Raw genomic sequence first — 15,700 nt, forward strand, 5'->3', positions numbered from 1 at the left:
GTACTATTTTATTAATTTCAAAAATATATTTTTTTTACTTTATTTAAACATTTTAGTAATTACTAATTTATGTTTGTGTAAACATTTTTAACAGATGTATTTATGTAATTTAACTAGTTCACATTTGCATTGTGATTAATTGTATTTTAAATGTGTTTATTTTAATTAAAAAGTATTATAAAGTAAAATTCATCCGATTTTTAGAAATAACTTAATGAATTGCACCTAAAGTATGTATTTCTTCCAAATGTCCTCAAGTTACAATGAATTGCACCTAAAGTATGTATTTCTTCCAAATGTCCTCAAGTTACTCTGACTGATATCTTTATCTGAAGGGATGGTCATAATTGTGTGTATGTGGCTGTTTCTGACCTCATAGCTGTGCTCATCCGCGCACAGTTTTCCCAGTGAGATCTGGGTCTTGACGCGGCGGACGGCGCACTCTTTATCAGACAGGCCGTCGGACTGCGTGGAGATGTCGATGGGTATTTCTGGAGTGTGGGACAGCAGCTCGTCCAGATGCTCCTCCTGGCTGCCGCTCAGCTGCTCCAGCGGCCCGCTGTGGGAATGATCGCTGGTGTTTCCCTCTTCGCCGTCAGACACCGACAGATTCTCCGAGCTGAAGGTGGAGTACGACTGGAAGCTGCTCATGCAGCGGTGAGGCCTGCACACACACAATAATACATCATTCATTCATGCCTGTAGAAATGTCAAATAAGTTTATTTTTAACATGTCTACATAGTTTTGTACACTGTTTTAGAATCTTATTAACTTTTCTAGTCATTATTTGCATACATCATCTTAATAGCAACACCGTTTTTTCATGAGCTGCAATATTAATGCAAGCCCTTTTATGATACTGTACGCGGTGTTACATTTTACATATAGCTGCCACTTCCACGGCTGACAGCATCCTGACAATTTAATGAAGGATTAAAGGCTGTTACCTCCAAACTCCATCCCACAGACTTTACAGTGAATGCTTTAATCATTTTCATAGTGGATTTGACCACTGGAAGTCTTTTATCCACTCTTCAAAAAGTGTAAATGGGGGCTGAGCATTCACCACATGATCACTAATAAGACATGCCATTATTTGTAACTTCAGGTGGTTTCTAAAACAAAATCTGTCAGTGTTGTTTTCAACTCGTATCTAGACCTTTACATTTCCGTGGATGTAGCTCTTGTCATCCTAAGACAGAAGGCATTCGAGTGATTGACAGCTGATATTAACCAATCCATTCGCGTTCAGTTCAAGAGCAGTGGGCCAATCAGAAGAGCTCGAAGGTGGGGCAAGCATTGCAGGCTTTGTTTACTCCAGCAAGATGATACGACAACTGTTTTAAACTCTTCCTGAGCGCTGCGTTTCAGGTGCAAAGATGTTGTCTCCTAAATCCACGCATGCGGTGAACATTTTGCAGTGAAAACTGGTCGCACGGTAACCATTTTATGCACTCGCACAAATGCTCCTAAATATATTTTGAGGTAGCATTGATAAAATTTCAGGCGCATATGTGACCAAAACTGTCTCTGTCTGGTTCTCAAATCTGATAGGCTGATAGCAGTGTGATATTCTGCAATATCAGCACTCGTACAGCCTCTTCACTCACGTGTATTACTCCGCCCGAATAGAGTGACAGCAGATCAATAAACTCACTACAGTTTGACAGCTAAAATATTGCAGCTGTTGGACAACAATGTATTTTTGAGGCTATTTTTTGTGAAGAATGTAGTTGTTTAGATTGCAACTATGCAGATTATATATAAGGATACAGCCTATTTTTAATATTCATAATTTCGGAGATTCAGCGCTTTGGCATTCATCCGCCTGTCATACTGAGCAGAGCAAAGATAGTTGACGTTCCACCACAAGATGGTGACAGAGAGTGCATAATACATCCTTAGGGGAAGAAAAACTCAGCGTAATTTCTAAATACAGCTGATCAAACCATTATTAAACAGGTAAGTGATGTTCTAAGTCGATCTCTCTCTTTTGTATGTTGTAGTGCTGTATTTATACCATAGTAATCTGCTAGTGTTTGCTTTGCTTTGGCTTTTTTGGAGTTAATAATTCTGATCTCCCGATTGCAATAGAGAAATACTGGGAAATGTCTGTAGACTGATGGCATTTCATGCTGTTCAGCCTTATAATCTTAAAGTGTGAGCAAAATCAGCTGTTTTGTCTTCACTTTAGACATTACACTAGAGAATCATTCAAACTCTAGCTCTAAAGTGACGTTTGTGAATTATTAACGACTTATGCTGTTCTGACGTCAGCTGCAAATGTGAATGAATGGCAGAAGAAAGTAGTTCCTAATACAAAAGGGTTTTTATACGTTCAGTATTTTATTTTCTGTTTTATACACACGATTATGACGTCAAACTGTTGTATAAACGCAATATCACACTCGTAGCAGTGCAATATGGCTGTATATAGTCACTGGTGGGACACTAAGGTACTCGGCCTGTGGCCTCCTGCCAATTCACACCTCCCACCAGTGCTGATATACAGCCATATCACACTGCTACTCGTATGATATTATTCATATGTGATTATTGTTTATTGATGATAAAAGACTGACCTCTGTCTGCGTGGAAACTCCACCTCACTGTCCACTTCACCTTCCTCTTCCTCAGACGACTCGTCTCCCGCCTGACCACACACACACACACACACACACACAACAATAAATTTCATGACCAGTGAGAACGATATATTTATAGAAAGTAGAAAATAGTTTTAACAGAAACTGATATTTTCCCTCAACACCTTCACCTGCTTGTGCAGTACCTTTCTCAGAGGTCTGAGCGTGTGCAGAAGAGCCGGTTTTTCCTCTTTGTCCTCCCCCTCAGCCGTGGGCTCCAGACTCCTCTTGCTGGCGGGGGGCGTCCCGTCGCTTGTGCTCAGCAGAGAGTAATGCGGGAGCTGTGGGTGACTGGGGGCCGCCGGGGTCTGCTGGCAGTGTTTGCAGCCGGGGAACGGATGAGCCTGGCAGCAGGGACACAGCGAGGCGGGTCCCGGCGGGATCGAAGACCTGCGGAGACGAGAGTCTGCGTCCACTGTGGTGGAGATGAGGTCGGGGCTGGAGCCGGAGAGCCTCCGCTGAAGGTGGTCTGTCTGGGGGCTGCGCAGGGCGGCGGCCGGGCCAAAGTAGCGCAGGTTATTAGCGCAGGTGGCCACTGCGTTCTCTCGGGTCTGCATTGGGAGAGTGGTAAGGTTATTTTTAGAGACCAAAGCTAAATTAAATACTCTAATAACAGAATTTCATGATTAACAAAAATAGTTTTACAGATAATAGAAAAACTGGTCACATGACATGCAGGTAGGCATGGGCCGATATTCTGACGGTGTGATAACCTTGGATAAAAATATCACGGTTTCACGGTATTGTGATTTCTGCTCTAAAATATCTTCTTTTTAAATGTCTGGGTAAAAAACAACAACTTTTCCACAATAAACACAATATATTTTAATATTTTGGGTGACACAGTGACTCAGTGGTTAGCACTGTTGCCTCACAGCAAACAGGTCACTGGTTCGAGTCCCGGCTGGACCAGTTGGTGTTTCTGTATGGAGTTTGCATGTTCTCCCCGTGTTGGTGTGGGTTTCCTCTGGGGGCTCCAGTTTCCCCCACAGTCCAAACACATGCACTATAGGGAAATTGAATAAACTATATATTACACGTAGTGTATGAGTGTGCGTGTGAATGAGTGTGTATGGATGTTTCCCAGTACTGGGTTGCAGCTATAAGGGCATCCGCTGTGTAAAACATATGCTGGATAAGTTGGCGGTTCATTCCGCTGTGGCGACCCCTGATGAATAAAGGGACTAAGCCGAAGGAAAATGAAAGAATGAATTTTTATATTATGTCTTAAAAAACCAAATGAAATAATGTAGTCATAAAAAGTTGTAAAAAAACATGTTGAAATAACAACAACAAAAAAAAGCGTATACATTCCTACATATATGGTAAAAATGATAACACAGAATATTGTTAGCGGTTTTAAAACCTTGACTTTTCCAAACCGCGGTAAAACCTTGAAACAGGTTATTGTGCACCTTGAATCCGGTTATTGTTTACACGCAGGTAAACAAATGAAATATTTAACCTTTTCTAGTAATATTTTTATTATTATTACCAGCAATTTTCATAGAAAAAAAACTTGATTATTATTGTTTCTCTTTATTATTTCTTAAATTATTATTATTATTTATTTGTTGGTGCAGGTGGCCTATTCGTTCTCGATGGTCTGCATTGGGTGAGTGGTAAGGTTATTTTTATAAGAAAAAAAGGAAATTAATAAAATATATTTAGTCATTAAGCAGACACTTTTGTCCAAAACAACTTACACATTTAACATATTTGCATGTCTCCTCTTGATGTTTCCTCCATTTGTATGTCTCCTCAACAGTCAAAATTATTCGCCCTCCTGTGCATTGTTTATTTCTTTTTGAAATATTTCCCAAGTTTTCTTTAACAGAGTAAGAAATGTTTCACAGTATTTCCTATAATATTTGTTTTTTGTGGAGAAAGTCTGATTTGTTTTATTTTGGCAAGAATAAAAGCAGTTTTGAATTTTTTTTATAAAGCATAACTCACTCCTGGGCGGACACACAATAATAAGCATTACAGTGGTCTCTCGTTAATCGTGGGAGTTACGTTCTAAAAATAACCCACAATAGTTGAAATCTGCAAAGTAGTCAGCTTTATTTTTTATAATTAATATAGATGTTTTAAGGCTGTAAAACTCCTCACTGCACATTTTATATCTCAGACAGGCATTATCATTTTCACACTCTTGTTTAAACACTCTCAAAGTTTAAACCTTTGTAGAAAATTAAGTCCAGTATTATAGAATGAAACCAAAGATCCAAACCTTTTGTCAGGCGCAAACATTCATCGCTGTCAGCAAAAGGTTCATAAAGCTTTTTTAGCTTTAGTGTGGATAATGTTGGCGTCCAGCGTAATGTTCTTTTTCCTGCCGTCACTGATCCACAAAGCGAAAGCAGACTCCATCCTTAAAGAGCCCATATTATGGGTTTTTGAAAATGCCCTTCCATGTAGTGTGTCACACAGCTCTAAGTGAAGTGAAATATCCAGCTAAGGCTTAAATCTGTAAGTGTACAGTGTTTAAAACTATTGATTCATCTATAAAAGAGTCGACTCATAGTGCTTCAAACGAGTCGTCTTGATAACGAGTCAGTAGGTGTTTCGTGATGACGCGGCTACGAAACAAGTAGTTGCACGCGCAAACCCGGGAGATTTGAAACCTGCGGCCCCGCCCACTAACAGAAAAAATGCCCCACACACACAAACACACACACACACACAAACACACAGCAGTGGAATGAAGTCAGGCTGTGCAGATGGATACTATCGACAGCCTACCCAAAGATGAAAGCTCAGCATTATAACCCAGAGTGCTTCTGGAAATTACATGCTTAAAAAGACTTCATCAGTTTGTTAAAGAAAGGATCAGTATAGACTGTCTGAACATGGATCAGTGCATCATGAATCAGTTTCTACCCCCATTTTACCAGTGTAAGTAAGTGCGATTAAAACTGTTGCCTCGTTTACTCTATCTTGCACATGATGTATTTAATTGTGTTTTGTTACTTGTAACCGTGTGTACTGTATCAGGTTAACTCTTTATTTTCTCATATCGCATGTAAAGCCACGTTGAAAACGCGACGCGTGCCGCTTTGTTTACGGATCGCCAGCTATTCCTACAGACATGCAATGGTCAAGTTTCAAAATATTTCAGCTTAGGTTCAAGGGAGCTGTCTAAATTGCACCCAGCAAGCTGAACTGGCGCTCTAGTCTAGGCGAACGGTGAGTGTGTATGTGTGTGTGTGTTGCGTGTGTGTGTGTTGCGTGTGTTGCGCAGGGCCGGTTCAGCAAGCTGAACTGCCGCTCTAGGTTAAGGACGATCACATCGCCCTCCACCCGAAAGTGAAAACAAAAGTGACCCATTAGCAAAGTGAGGACGGGGGTCTCGCAGATATAACTCAGGACGCGGGTGGTGAGGGAGGTGTCGCGGACGTCTCCCTCTCTATTGGTGTTGTGTTTTCCAAGGAAGAGGTGTTTGTGTGTGCGTCTGTGTGAAAAGAGCAGGTAGAGGGTGACGTGCTCCTCGCCAGTTCTTGGAGTTTTTGCTCAATAAAATAGTTTGTCGTCTGTTTTTTTTAAGTCCATCGTCTGTATTTACATTCACCCACTGGCAGCCAAAATCCACACCTTACACTATGAAGCGTGCATGCACTGTTACTACTTTTATATTGTTGATTAGCTGCTGGGCATTTCACTCTGTCTCGCGCTGAAGGCTGTCAGTTTCGACCAATCGCAGCAGGCTGTCATCGGTCCAATCAGCGCAGATTAGCTTCGCGCTGAGGACGGGTTTGGGTACAAATGAATCACTGAACGATTCATATGGGAGTTGTTGGGATAATTAGGTAAAAATAAATGCAGATGATAAGACCATGAAAGTGTTTTTTGACCTTGCATGCATATTAGACTGTTGTTGGAGACCCTTACAACCTAAATATGACCCTATTTCATGTATAATATGGGCTCTTTAAAGGGGTCGCAAAGCGGATGCGCAGCACACATGACAATTGGACGTAACACACGCCAGACGTGCACATTAGCATGTTATTTAAAATGAAATTATTCAGATGGCGCTGTGTGGTGCGGCAGAAATATGGACAGTGTCCTGAGTCGTAGCTGGACATCGCAGACAGCCGCTGACTTGTTGCACCTGGGCAATTTTGATCAATCTGGCATCATACGATGTCTAATGTGACATCCAGCGGTACATCCTTGATAAACTGTCCGGTGTGCACTGCTCTATGGGGTTTTGTGCTCAAAGCACCCGCTGAATGCACAGATGTGTGCATATGCTAGAGCGCATGACAGTGTGTGTGGTCACGTGATGTGCATTTTCAGTGGTATAGTGTGGACAGGGGGCTTTCCAGAAATGCTAGATGAAACGACAGTGTGGATGTGGATCATTTTCGTTCTAAAATGCCATTTTAAATCTAAGACGTATTAGCGTAAACGGGGCCTCAGTGTGTGTATTTTTCGCAAGTGGGTTGCTGCTGCGACGGGGGTGAAGGATCGCGATGCCGGCTCAGCATCGTGATGTCTGATGCCAACGGCGATGGACGATAGCATCGTCTATTGACTCAACCCTAGTGCATACCCTTATATAAACCTGTGTTTACAACTCTAAAATGCATGGTGCTGCACGGCGCGGCACATCCGGTGTACCACCCCCTTCGCGATGCGGACAATTACAACCCTTCTTACATCCTTGTTGAAACTCACACTGCTAGCGTTCGAAGATTTATGCTAATTTGGCAAGCTGAACACATTCTGTACTATATAGGAGACACGGAGGAGATTGATTGACAGTGGTCTACAGCCAATCAGGACGCAGAACACAATGCGCTGTAAAAACAAGCATGTCAAACTGCACTAAAAAAGGTGCGAAAGGTGAACCGCGTTATAGCGAGAAACCACTGTATGTATTAAGAATTCAATGGCCAGGAGTGAGATATTTTTGACTATTACTTATATACTGCTTTAACTATTACGATTCCAACACCTTAAAGCCACTGTTCCGATGTTGTATTTCAGACATTTGTCAGGTTTTATTCCTCGTCGATAATTCCTGCACTGACCTTGGCGAGGGGAGGTTCTGGTGGAGGAAGAGGATGGTTTTGAAGATAGTTTTGCTCCTGTAGAGGCTGCTGTTCTTCTGGCGGGCCTGAATTAGGCTTCAGTGCACCTGGGAATTCATTATGGCTTCCCTTGCTGTTTGCCCTGCGGTGGCGTGGTTTACTGCGGTATCGGGTCTTTCCAGGTGGTGTGGACACTTTTGGGCTTCCAGACAGAGGAGATGGGGCCGGAAGAGGCTCGACGCTGGGAATGCCATCAGAGCGAAGCAGATCAGGTCTGAAGGAGATCATATTCACCGGTTAATGAGCTCATGAAGAATTCATGATGGATACAGTGTCGTTCGGATCAGTATCACGCACTTTAAATACCAATTATTCAACCATGTTTCCATACACGTGGAAAACGTTTTAAATATTACAGGAAATTAGGTGTTTTTAAACTAACATCAACTCAAATGAGCATAACTGTTACGGTATTCATTAGGCTTCATTATTGTAGTTTATTGCTCATGTTAACTCATGTTAAGGTCGTTTCTGTTTTTTAAAACATAATAACAAATGACAATAAGGAAAGGTCAATGAAATTTGGATAACATAAGACTTTTTTTGTTTAATTTAACAACTTATTTTTATATTAAAATGTCTCTGATGAGGGACAGGTAACAAATAAAATATAAAAACATTTTCTAATATTCTTAAACAATAATAATAATAATAATAATAATAATACAATGATTTATTTATTTCTCTAGAGATATATATTAATTATTGTTACTATTCACATTATCTTTTACATGTCATACATTATTATTTTTATTATTTACTACTGTTACTATTATTTATGTCACATTATTTATTATTTGCAATGCATGGTTTCTTTATTTTAATTAATTTTTAATTATTACCTTTGAAGTATAAATGCACTTCTTTAATATAACTATAAATGTTCAATCTAAAATTCATTCTAATTACCATTTTAATATATTTTCAAATGATTCTATTCCTGTTTTGAAATTATTATTATTTCAAGTCATTTTTTAAATAATAAATAGACCAACAAAACAATCAAATTAACTATTTTTAAGGAATTATTTATTAGCTTATTATAGATTATTTATTATTATTATTTAAATATTTACTATCATTTATTTTTGAATTACTTATTTTTATATATATATTATATACAAATATTTTAAAACCACATTAAAATATGCTAATCAAATATAATTATAATAAAAAAAATCTTTGTAAATATTTTATGTAATATAATAATATTCAACTTTCTGGATTTATTACCAATTCTTAGCTTTTTTTATACTCAAACTGTCTATTTTTTTATTAATTACTTATTCTCTTTTTATTATTTATTTTGAATGACTGTTTATATATTATATAAACAATATACAATAAGCAATATAATGTATAATATATATTATATGATTTACAAACATTTTTAAAGAACATTAAATATGTTAAACACTACAATACTTTGTATTATTTTTAATATTTTTATGCAATAGAAATATTACTAACCTTTTCGAAAATTCATGGCTAATTCTTAATCTTACGTACTAAAAAAATAAACTGCAGTTCCCTCAGGATCCTCCTGAGGTCAGTAACCTGTTTAATAATCCCCACCTTTCACAAGTAAATACCTTATAAGCATAAACAGCACATGAGTTTGTCTTCACGTATCCACACTTCACACACATTTTTACTACTAAACCTTTCCAGGACTTTAAAGTCAATTTTCATGACCTAATGTTTTATGTAATGTCTATGTATATGTAGTTAATAATAAGAAAAACAATGCACGTTCAAATTAATTACAGCATATCATAAAACATGCAACAATCTATTCAGTTTAAACTTTTAATATCTATGTACAACTGATTTAGATAACGCTTACAGAGTACTAATAATGTGAGAGCATGTCTGGACAAGGATAGAAAAGAAGTCAAGTAACTTCTATTCAAGTATACAGATATTTGTTAAACTAATTTCCATGACTTTTCCCAAAACTCTGTAGATTTGTCAAAATTTCATAACATATCCACTGGATGAACCCTGTGGATATCTCACCTCTTAGGCTGCTGCGTCCCAGGTTTATGGTTCATGCTGCTTTTCTTCTTAATGAGCTTCTCAACAGCATTGGGCCGCACGATGGGCCGAACCAAGTGGCGTTTATACGACCCTGGATACTTCTTCTCCACGGCCTGCTCCCTCCTGCAGAAAACACATGCAAATCTGTCAAACCACTGAAGCCGACATGCAGATGTGTGTATGATCTGAAGGGATGATCACTGTGCGCTCACTCATTCGGTGAAAATATGGGTCATTAATATTTTGGAGAGTCAAGACAAGCTTAAAGCAGATTAGATTTAATGAGAGTCTGAGAGAGATGCATGCATTCGGGCACAGACAGGTCATAGTTCAGACTCATTAAAGCAATTTCATGCTAATAAACGAACAAATTCAAGAGAAAAACACACACAAATTGACATGCATGTTCACTATTGTATATTCCCATACAACTACTATACAATATACACTTCATCTATACACTACATTCGCTAAAACAACACAGGCTCAATGGAAATATGTGCTTGAGCCGACATTCTTGTAAAACCGCTAATAAAGCAGTTCAATATACATTTGACTGTGCTTTCAAGGTAAATAAACACTAGGGGGCAGTATGAGACAACAACTTTTGTTCCTTTTCACACTAATGATATGTACAGGGACTATTATCAATGAATGAAGGCTTTTTTCAAGTAGTCCAAACATATGCACTATAGGAGAATTGGGTAAGCTAAAATTGGCCGTAGTGTATGAGTGGTAATGAGTGTGTATGGATGTTTCCCAGAACTGGGTTGCAGCTGGAAGGGCATCTGCTGTGTAAAACATATGCTGGATAAGTCGGCGGTTCATTCCACTGTGGCGACCTCATATGAATAAAGCGACTAAGTCGAAGGAAAATGAATAAATAAATAAATTTAAATGACACTTTTTAACCCAAAGTTGCTTTTTTGACCCAACGTTGGATTAAAACAACCCAGTATTTTTAGAGTGAATGTATTATTGCAATAAATACTACGAACAGTTGCTAATAAAAATACTAAACACAATACTCAGCAAATACAGTAAAAATGGTTAATGATAAATAGTTAAATGTTTATCAAAACAATAAAATATATAAATATTTTCTTAAAAAGATTTAAATGATCATACAAATGTGGACAAACTTAATGGTGAGTTTTTTTTTAAATTAAATTTAAATGGAGTGGCACGATGGCTCAACGGTTAGCACTGTGGCCTAACAGCAAGAAGGTCGCTGGTTCGAGTCCCGGCTGGGCCAGTTGGCATTTCTGTGTGGAGTTTGCATGTTCTCCCCGTGTTGGCGTGGGTTTCCTCCGGGTGCTCCGGTTTCCCCCACAGTCCAAACATATGCCCTGTTGGGGAATTGGTTAAGCTAAAATTGGCCATAGTGTATGAGCGGTAATGAGTGTGTATGGATATTTCCCAGTACTGGGTTGCAGCTGGAAGGGCATCTGCTGTGTAAAACATATGCTGGATAAGTTGGCGGTTCATTCCGTTGTGGCGACCCCTGATTAATAAAGGGACTAAGTAGAAGGAAAATGAATGAATGAATAAATTTAAATGACACTTTAACTCAAAAGTAGTTTTTTTGACCCAACGTTGGATTAAAACAACCCAGTATTTTCAGAGTGAATGTATTATTGAAATTATATAGTGAAAATAATCATTAATAAACATAATTGTTTCTAGTTTATTGTGTGACAGCATGTCTCATTTATCTGAACCGGATTTTTGCTGTATGACATTTCTTGCATTTAACTGATGAAACAGTTATTATAATTATTATTTAAATTACATAATATATTTAAATTATATAATAATAACAATTATTATAGAAATAATTAAATTCAGAGACTTTTATTTTGGAAGTATATAAATTGGAATATTATATTGGATTTTATGTCTTACGTTTTTATAAATGAACATGATTTAGTCAGATGTCCTTAGGTGAACATTGGGATTTATGAGCTATATCGGTGCATAAATAAAGAAAAAATGATGCAATATGATTGTCCCTTGTGTTCATTTACTGAAAAAACACCTTATTTTTTAGCACGAAACATCTACTTACTGCAATGAATAATTGAAAAGCTTGAGGAACTCACTTGAGCAGCTCTTTCTCGCGCACCTCCAGCTGTAGCATGATAGCGCTGAGCTCCATGTACAGATTATTGGCCCGCTCCAGTTTCCTCTCATAGTGCTCTCGGATGTCCAGAGCGTGTCTGAAGCACAGAGAGGCAGTGAGAATGAAGAAATACACACAGCACGAGCTCTTACTGTCGGAGTTTATTTATAAAGCACAGGCATGAGTTCAATAAAATCCTAAATAAATAAAAATGCAATATTATGAGATGGCATCCAAAAACTAAATGAATAAATACAATAATAAATAAATGTAGTTAAAGTTAATATACACCTGAGCTCGTCTCTTCTGCGGCGGATCAGCTCCTCATCCAGCCGATGGATGCATGTGCCTTCACTCTTGATCTTTTCGAAATGTTTCTTCACCTCCTCACGCCACTCCGTCTATCACAGATTAGTTTGTTGTTCATTTAATTATTCATTAGGCACCAAGTTGTTTGAGAAGCAGAACAATAGGCCATTTTCATAAAATAAACCCGAGCATATGACCTGTTATTTATCTACTGTAGACTAGAGACTGAGATGGCGAATATAATGTTTAACCAGACATTTCTACATTTTCTATTTTAATAAATAAATCTAAATCAAAACCAAAGAACAAAACAGAACAGAACTAAATCAAAAAAGGGGCTTGAGCAATAGTATAACAACATAATTAATTTTAAATACAGTGTGGATATTATAAAAAAGTTCAGTAACTGTGGTAAAACTAAAATGCAAAGTGTAAATATTAGATGTGAAACCTAAACGAAACAGCTTAGCAACTGAAAATATAGTTAAATAAATAATTAATAGTGAAATTAAAGTGAAAATACACCAGATAAATAATAAAATATATATAATAAAAATAATAATACACAATAAAAACAATAAATAAATAAAAAATATCAGAAATATAAAACAAATGCCAAGTCAAAATGTTGCTAATAGCTAGGAACAGACAGAATCTGCGGACAGTTTTTGCCAATTCTGCAGAGAATTTTGTAAACAATCAGCAGATTTATGCAGAAAGATTTTAGGAGTATAACTAATAGAAGTATGGCATAACTAAAAACTTAATAGATGAAATACAAAATAATACATTTTTAACATTTATTTAATGTTTAATATGCAAATCCAATTAGATCCACTTATTTGGTAAACAAAGCAAGTCTCATATAATATATCTACTAAAGGACAGAAAATATGACTTTACAAACAGTATTGTAAATAAATCATATGAACATTTTAATATTACTATTATTATATCACAATAATGTTAGTAAAATTAATTTAAAAACTGAATGAATATAAATTTAGCCACATTTAAATACATAGACTCAATGATGTGCAATGATTTTCAAAAATCTGTGTGCTAAAATTCCATGTGTGCCTACTCATAGCCCCATAGACCATCATTTAAAGCAGTGTTTCTCAACCACGTTCCTGGAGGACCACCAGAACTGCATGTTTTGGATGTCTCCTTTGTAACACCATTACAGGTCTTTCAATCTCGGTTAATGAGCTGATGATCTGAATCAGGTGTGTTTGGTTATGGAGACATGGAAAATGTGCAGAGCTGGTGGTCATTCCAGCAACATGGTTGAGAAACACTGATTTAAAGGAATCACTAAAGTAGTTAATAATTTGATGCTTTGTAATAACAAAACAAGTAACTCATACATTTAGGAATGAATTGGAAGCGATTTTGAACTGACTCAAAAGAGCCATTTGATGATGAATCACATGACTCGTGTGTGTTCTTCTGACCTGACATTTGAAGTAGGTCTCCTGTGGCGTACCAAGCACATCAGCGGAGGCGATATCCAAGTGCAGGAGGATCTGTCTGAAGGACGGCCGGTTTCTAGGTTTACCTTGCCTACAGGAAAAATAATAATACCATCACAAACAACCAATATTATGTTTTTCATAGAACACTCAGCAACAGAGCAGCACATGTACAATGCTTTTAGGACATAGTATAAGTAGGGAATTGGAAAATTTTAAATATTTTTTTTAAGTTTCAGCTCAAATGAATGAACCTCTTGTATTCAACTACTTTCATATTTGTAGCTTGATTCCATAAACAATAACATAATGATTTTTAAAATTATACACTACCTGACAAAAGTCTTGTCGCTTATCCAAGTTTTAGAAACAACAAATAATAAGTCATGCTCATGCTCAATATCAAGACATGCTCAATAATGTTCATGTCTGGTGACTGGGCTGGCCAATCCTGGAGCACCTTGATCTGGCCAATCCTGGAGCACTATCCTGCTGAAGAATTTGCCCTCTCCTGTGGTTTGTAATGTAATGGGCAGCACAAATGTCTTGATACCTCAGGCTGTTGATGTTGCAGATCTCTCACACGCCCCCATACTGAATGTAACCCCAAACCATGACTTTTCCTTCACCAAACTTGACTGATTTCTATGAGAATCTTGGCTCCATGTGGGTTCCAGTAGGTCTTCTGCAGTATTATTGATGATTGGGATGCACTTCAACAGATGATTTATGGGAAAAACCTTCTGCCACTTTTCCCAATGATCAACTAGAAGTCAAGTTAGTATTTGTTGCTCTTACTGGGATCTTACTGGGATCCACGACAAGACTTTTGTCAGGTGGTGTATATAGCAGCACAGACAAATGTATATATGTGAAATCTCACCAGGTCTGCTTCATGAGGATCTTGAAGCCGTCTGGACAGGTGGACGGCACAGGCAGATGAAGACTGTTACTGCCCACACCCCAGATAATAGCAGATGAGTCCACATCCTTATAGGGGATCTCACCGGTCAGCAGCTCCCATAACACCACACCAAACGACCTGCACACACACACACACACAAATAAACATTTACAGCTTAAGTTGTCTCATTGGCCCAATTCAGCGTGTCGAATCGGCACTGGCTGAAATGAGTGCTCCGACTGGTTATTCAGCAACGAATCAGAGAGCAAGTGTGATGTAGTGAAGTGGTGTAGTAAGTAAACAATTCAAGCTAAGAAGAAACACAAAGAGGCTGACTGAAATCTCGCTACATTTCTCAAACATTTGCAAATGATATAGATTGTTGGGGTGTCAGATATATTTGCAGGAGTGAATTCCTCTGTGGTGAGAGACAATTACTGTGATACGGCACTGAACGCTGCTTTGTTTACGCTTTGGATGTGTGCATTGGAAGTTCCAGTTTCACATTGTGAATGAGAAAACAGATACTGCCCCTTAGTGTTGTCACGATGCTAGAATTTCAATACTATAATTTTAAAAACATCAATTTCCCGCTAACATTTGAGCGCTGTTGAGCATGTATTAAACACAGCTGATCAACAGAAAGGACTGTGATTGGCTGAGAAGGTCATCGGTTCACCAAACTCAGTGCTGTTTACTGAGTGTAACCACAGATACAGGGCCACTGGAGGGTTTTAAAGCCATGATTTATCAGTGGACCGCATGTATGTCAGCTTATAAACAGACTAGATTATCTTCGTGGCTTTAAAATGCTCCAGTGCCCCTGTACCTGTGGGTGTACTCAGTAAACAGAGCTGAGTTCGGAGAATCAATGACCTTCAGGGCCAATCACAGTCATTTCTGTTGAGCACGTGAACACAATGGCAAATCAGTGCTGTTTAGGAATTTGTTCAACAGTGCTCAAATGTTAGCGAGAAATGGATGTTTTTAAAATGTCTGGTATCGATGGGTACCAAATTCCAGTATCGTGACAACCCTAATTGGCTTTGAAGGTCATCAGAGAAGTGTGATGGTACCGATTGGCACCAAAATTCTAGTATTGTGA

The 15,700-nt window shown here is 38.0% G+C and overlaps 1 protein-coding gene across 1 annotated transcript in view; it reads right to left on the minus strand.

The window, feature by feature from the left end:
• si:ch211-45c16.2 (mitogen-activated protein kinase kinase kinase 13) overlaps positions 1-15,700 on the minus strand; it is a 101,143-nt gene that overhangs the window by 3,878 nt on the left and 81,565 nt on the right. Inside the window, exons 7-15 of the mRNA XM_056465956.1 lie at positions 14,575-14,733; positions 13,674-13,782; positions 12,199-12,308; positions 11,888-12,004; positions 9,765-9,908; positions 7,686-7,959; positions 2,793-3,197; positions 2,584-2,654; positions 373-664 (exon numbers count right to left, since the gene is read on the minus strand). Coding sequence (XP_056321931.1) covers positions 373-664; positions 2,584-2,654; positions 2,793-3,197; positions 7,686-7,959; positions 9,765-9,908; positions 11,888-12,004; positions 12,199-12,308; positions 13,674-13,782; positions 14,575-14,733 — 1,681 coding nt within the window. The remainder of the gene's footprint in view (positions 1-372; positions 665-2,583; positions 2,655-2,792; positions 3,198-7,685; positions 7,960-9,764; positions 9,909-11,887; positions 12,005-12,198; positions 12,309-13,673; positions 13,783-14,574; positions 14,734-15,700) is intronic.

This window comes from Danio aesculapii, chromosome 9 (genome assembly GCF_903798145.1).
Source record: "Danio aesculapii chromosome 9, fDanAes4.1, whole genome shotgun sequence".
Lineage (NCBI taxonomy): Eukaryota > Metazoa > Chordata > Actinopteri > Cypriniformes > Danionidae > Danio > Danio aesculapii.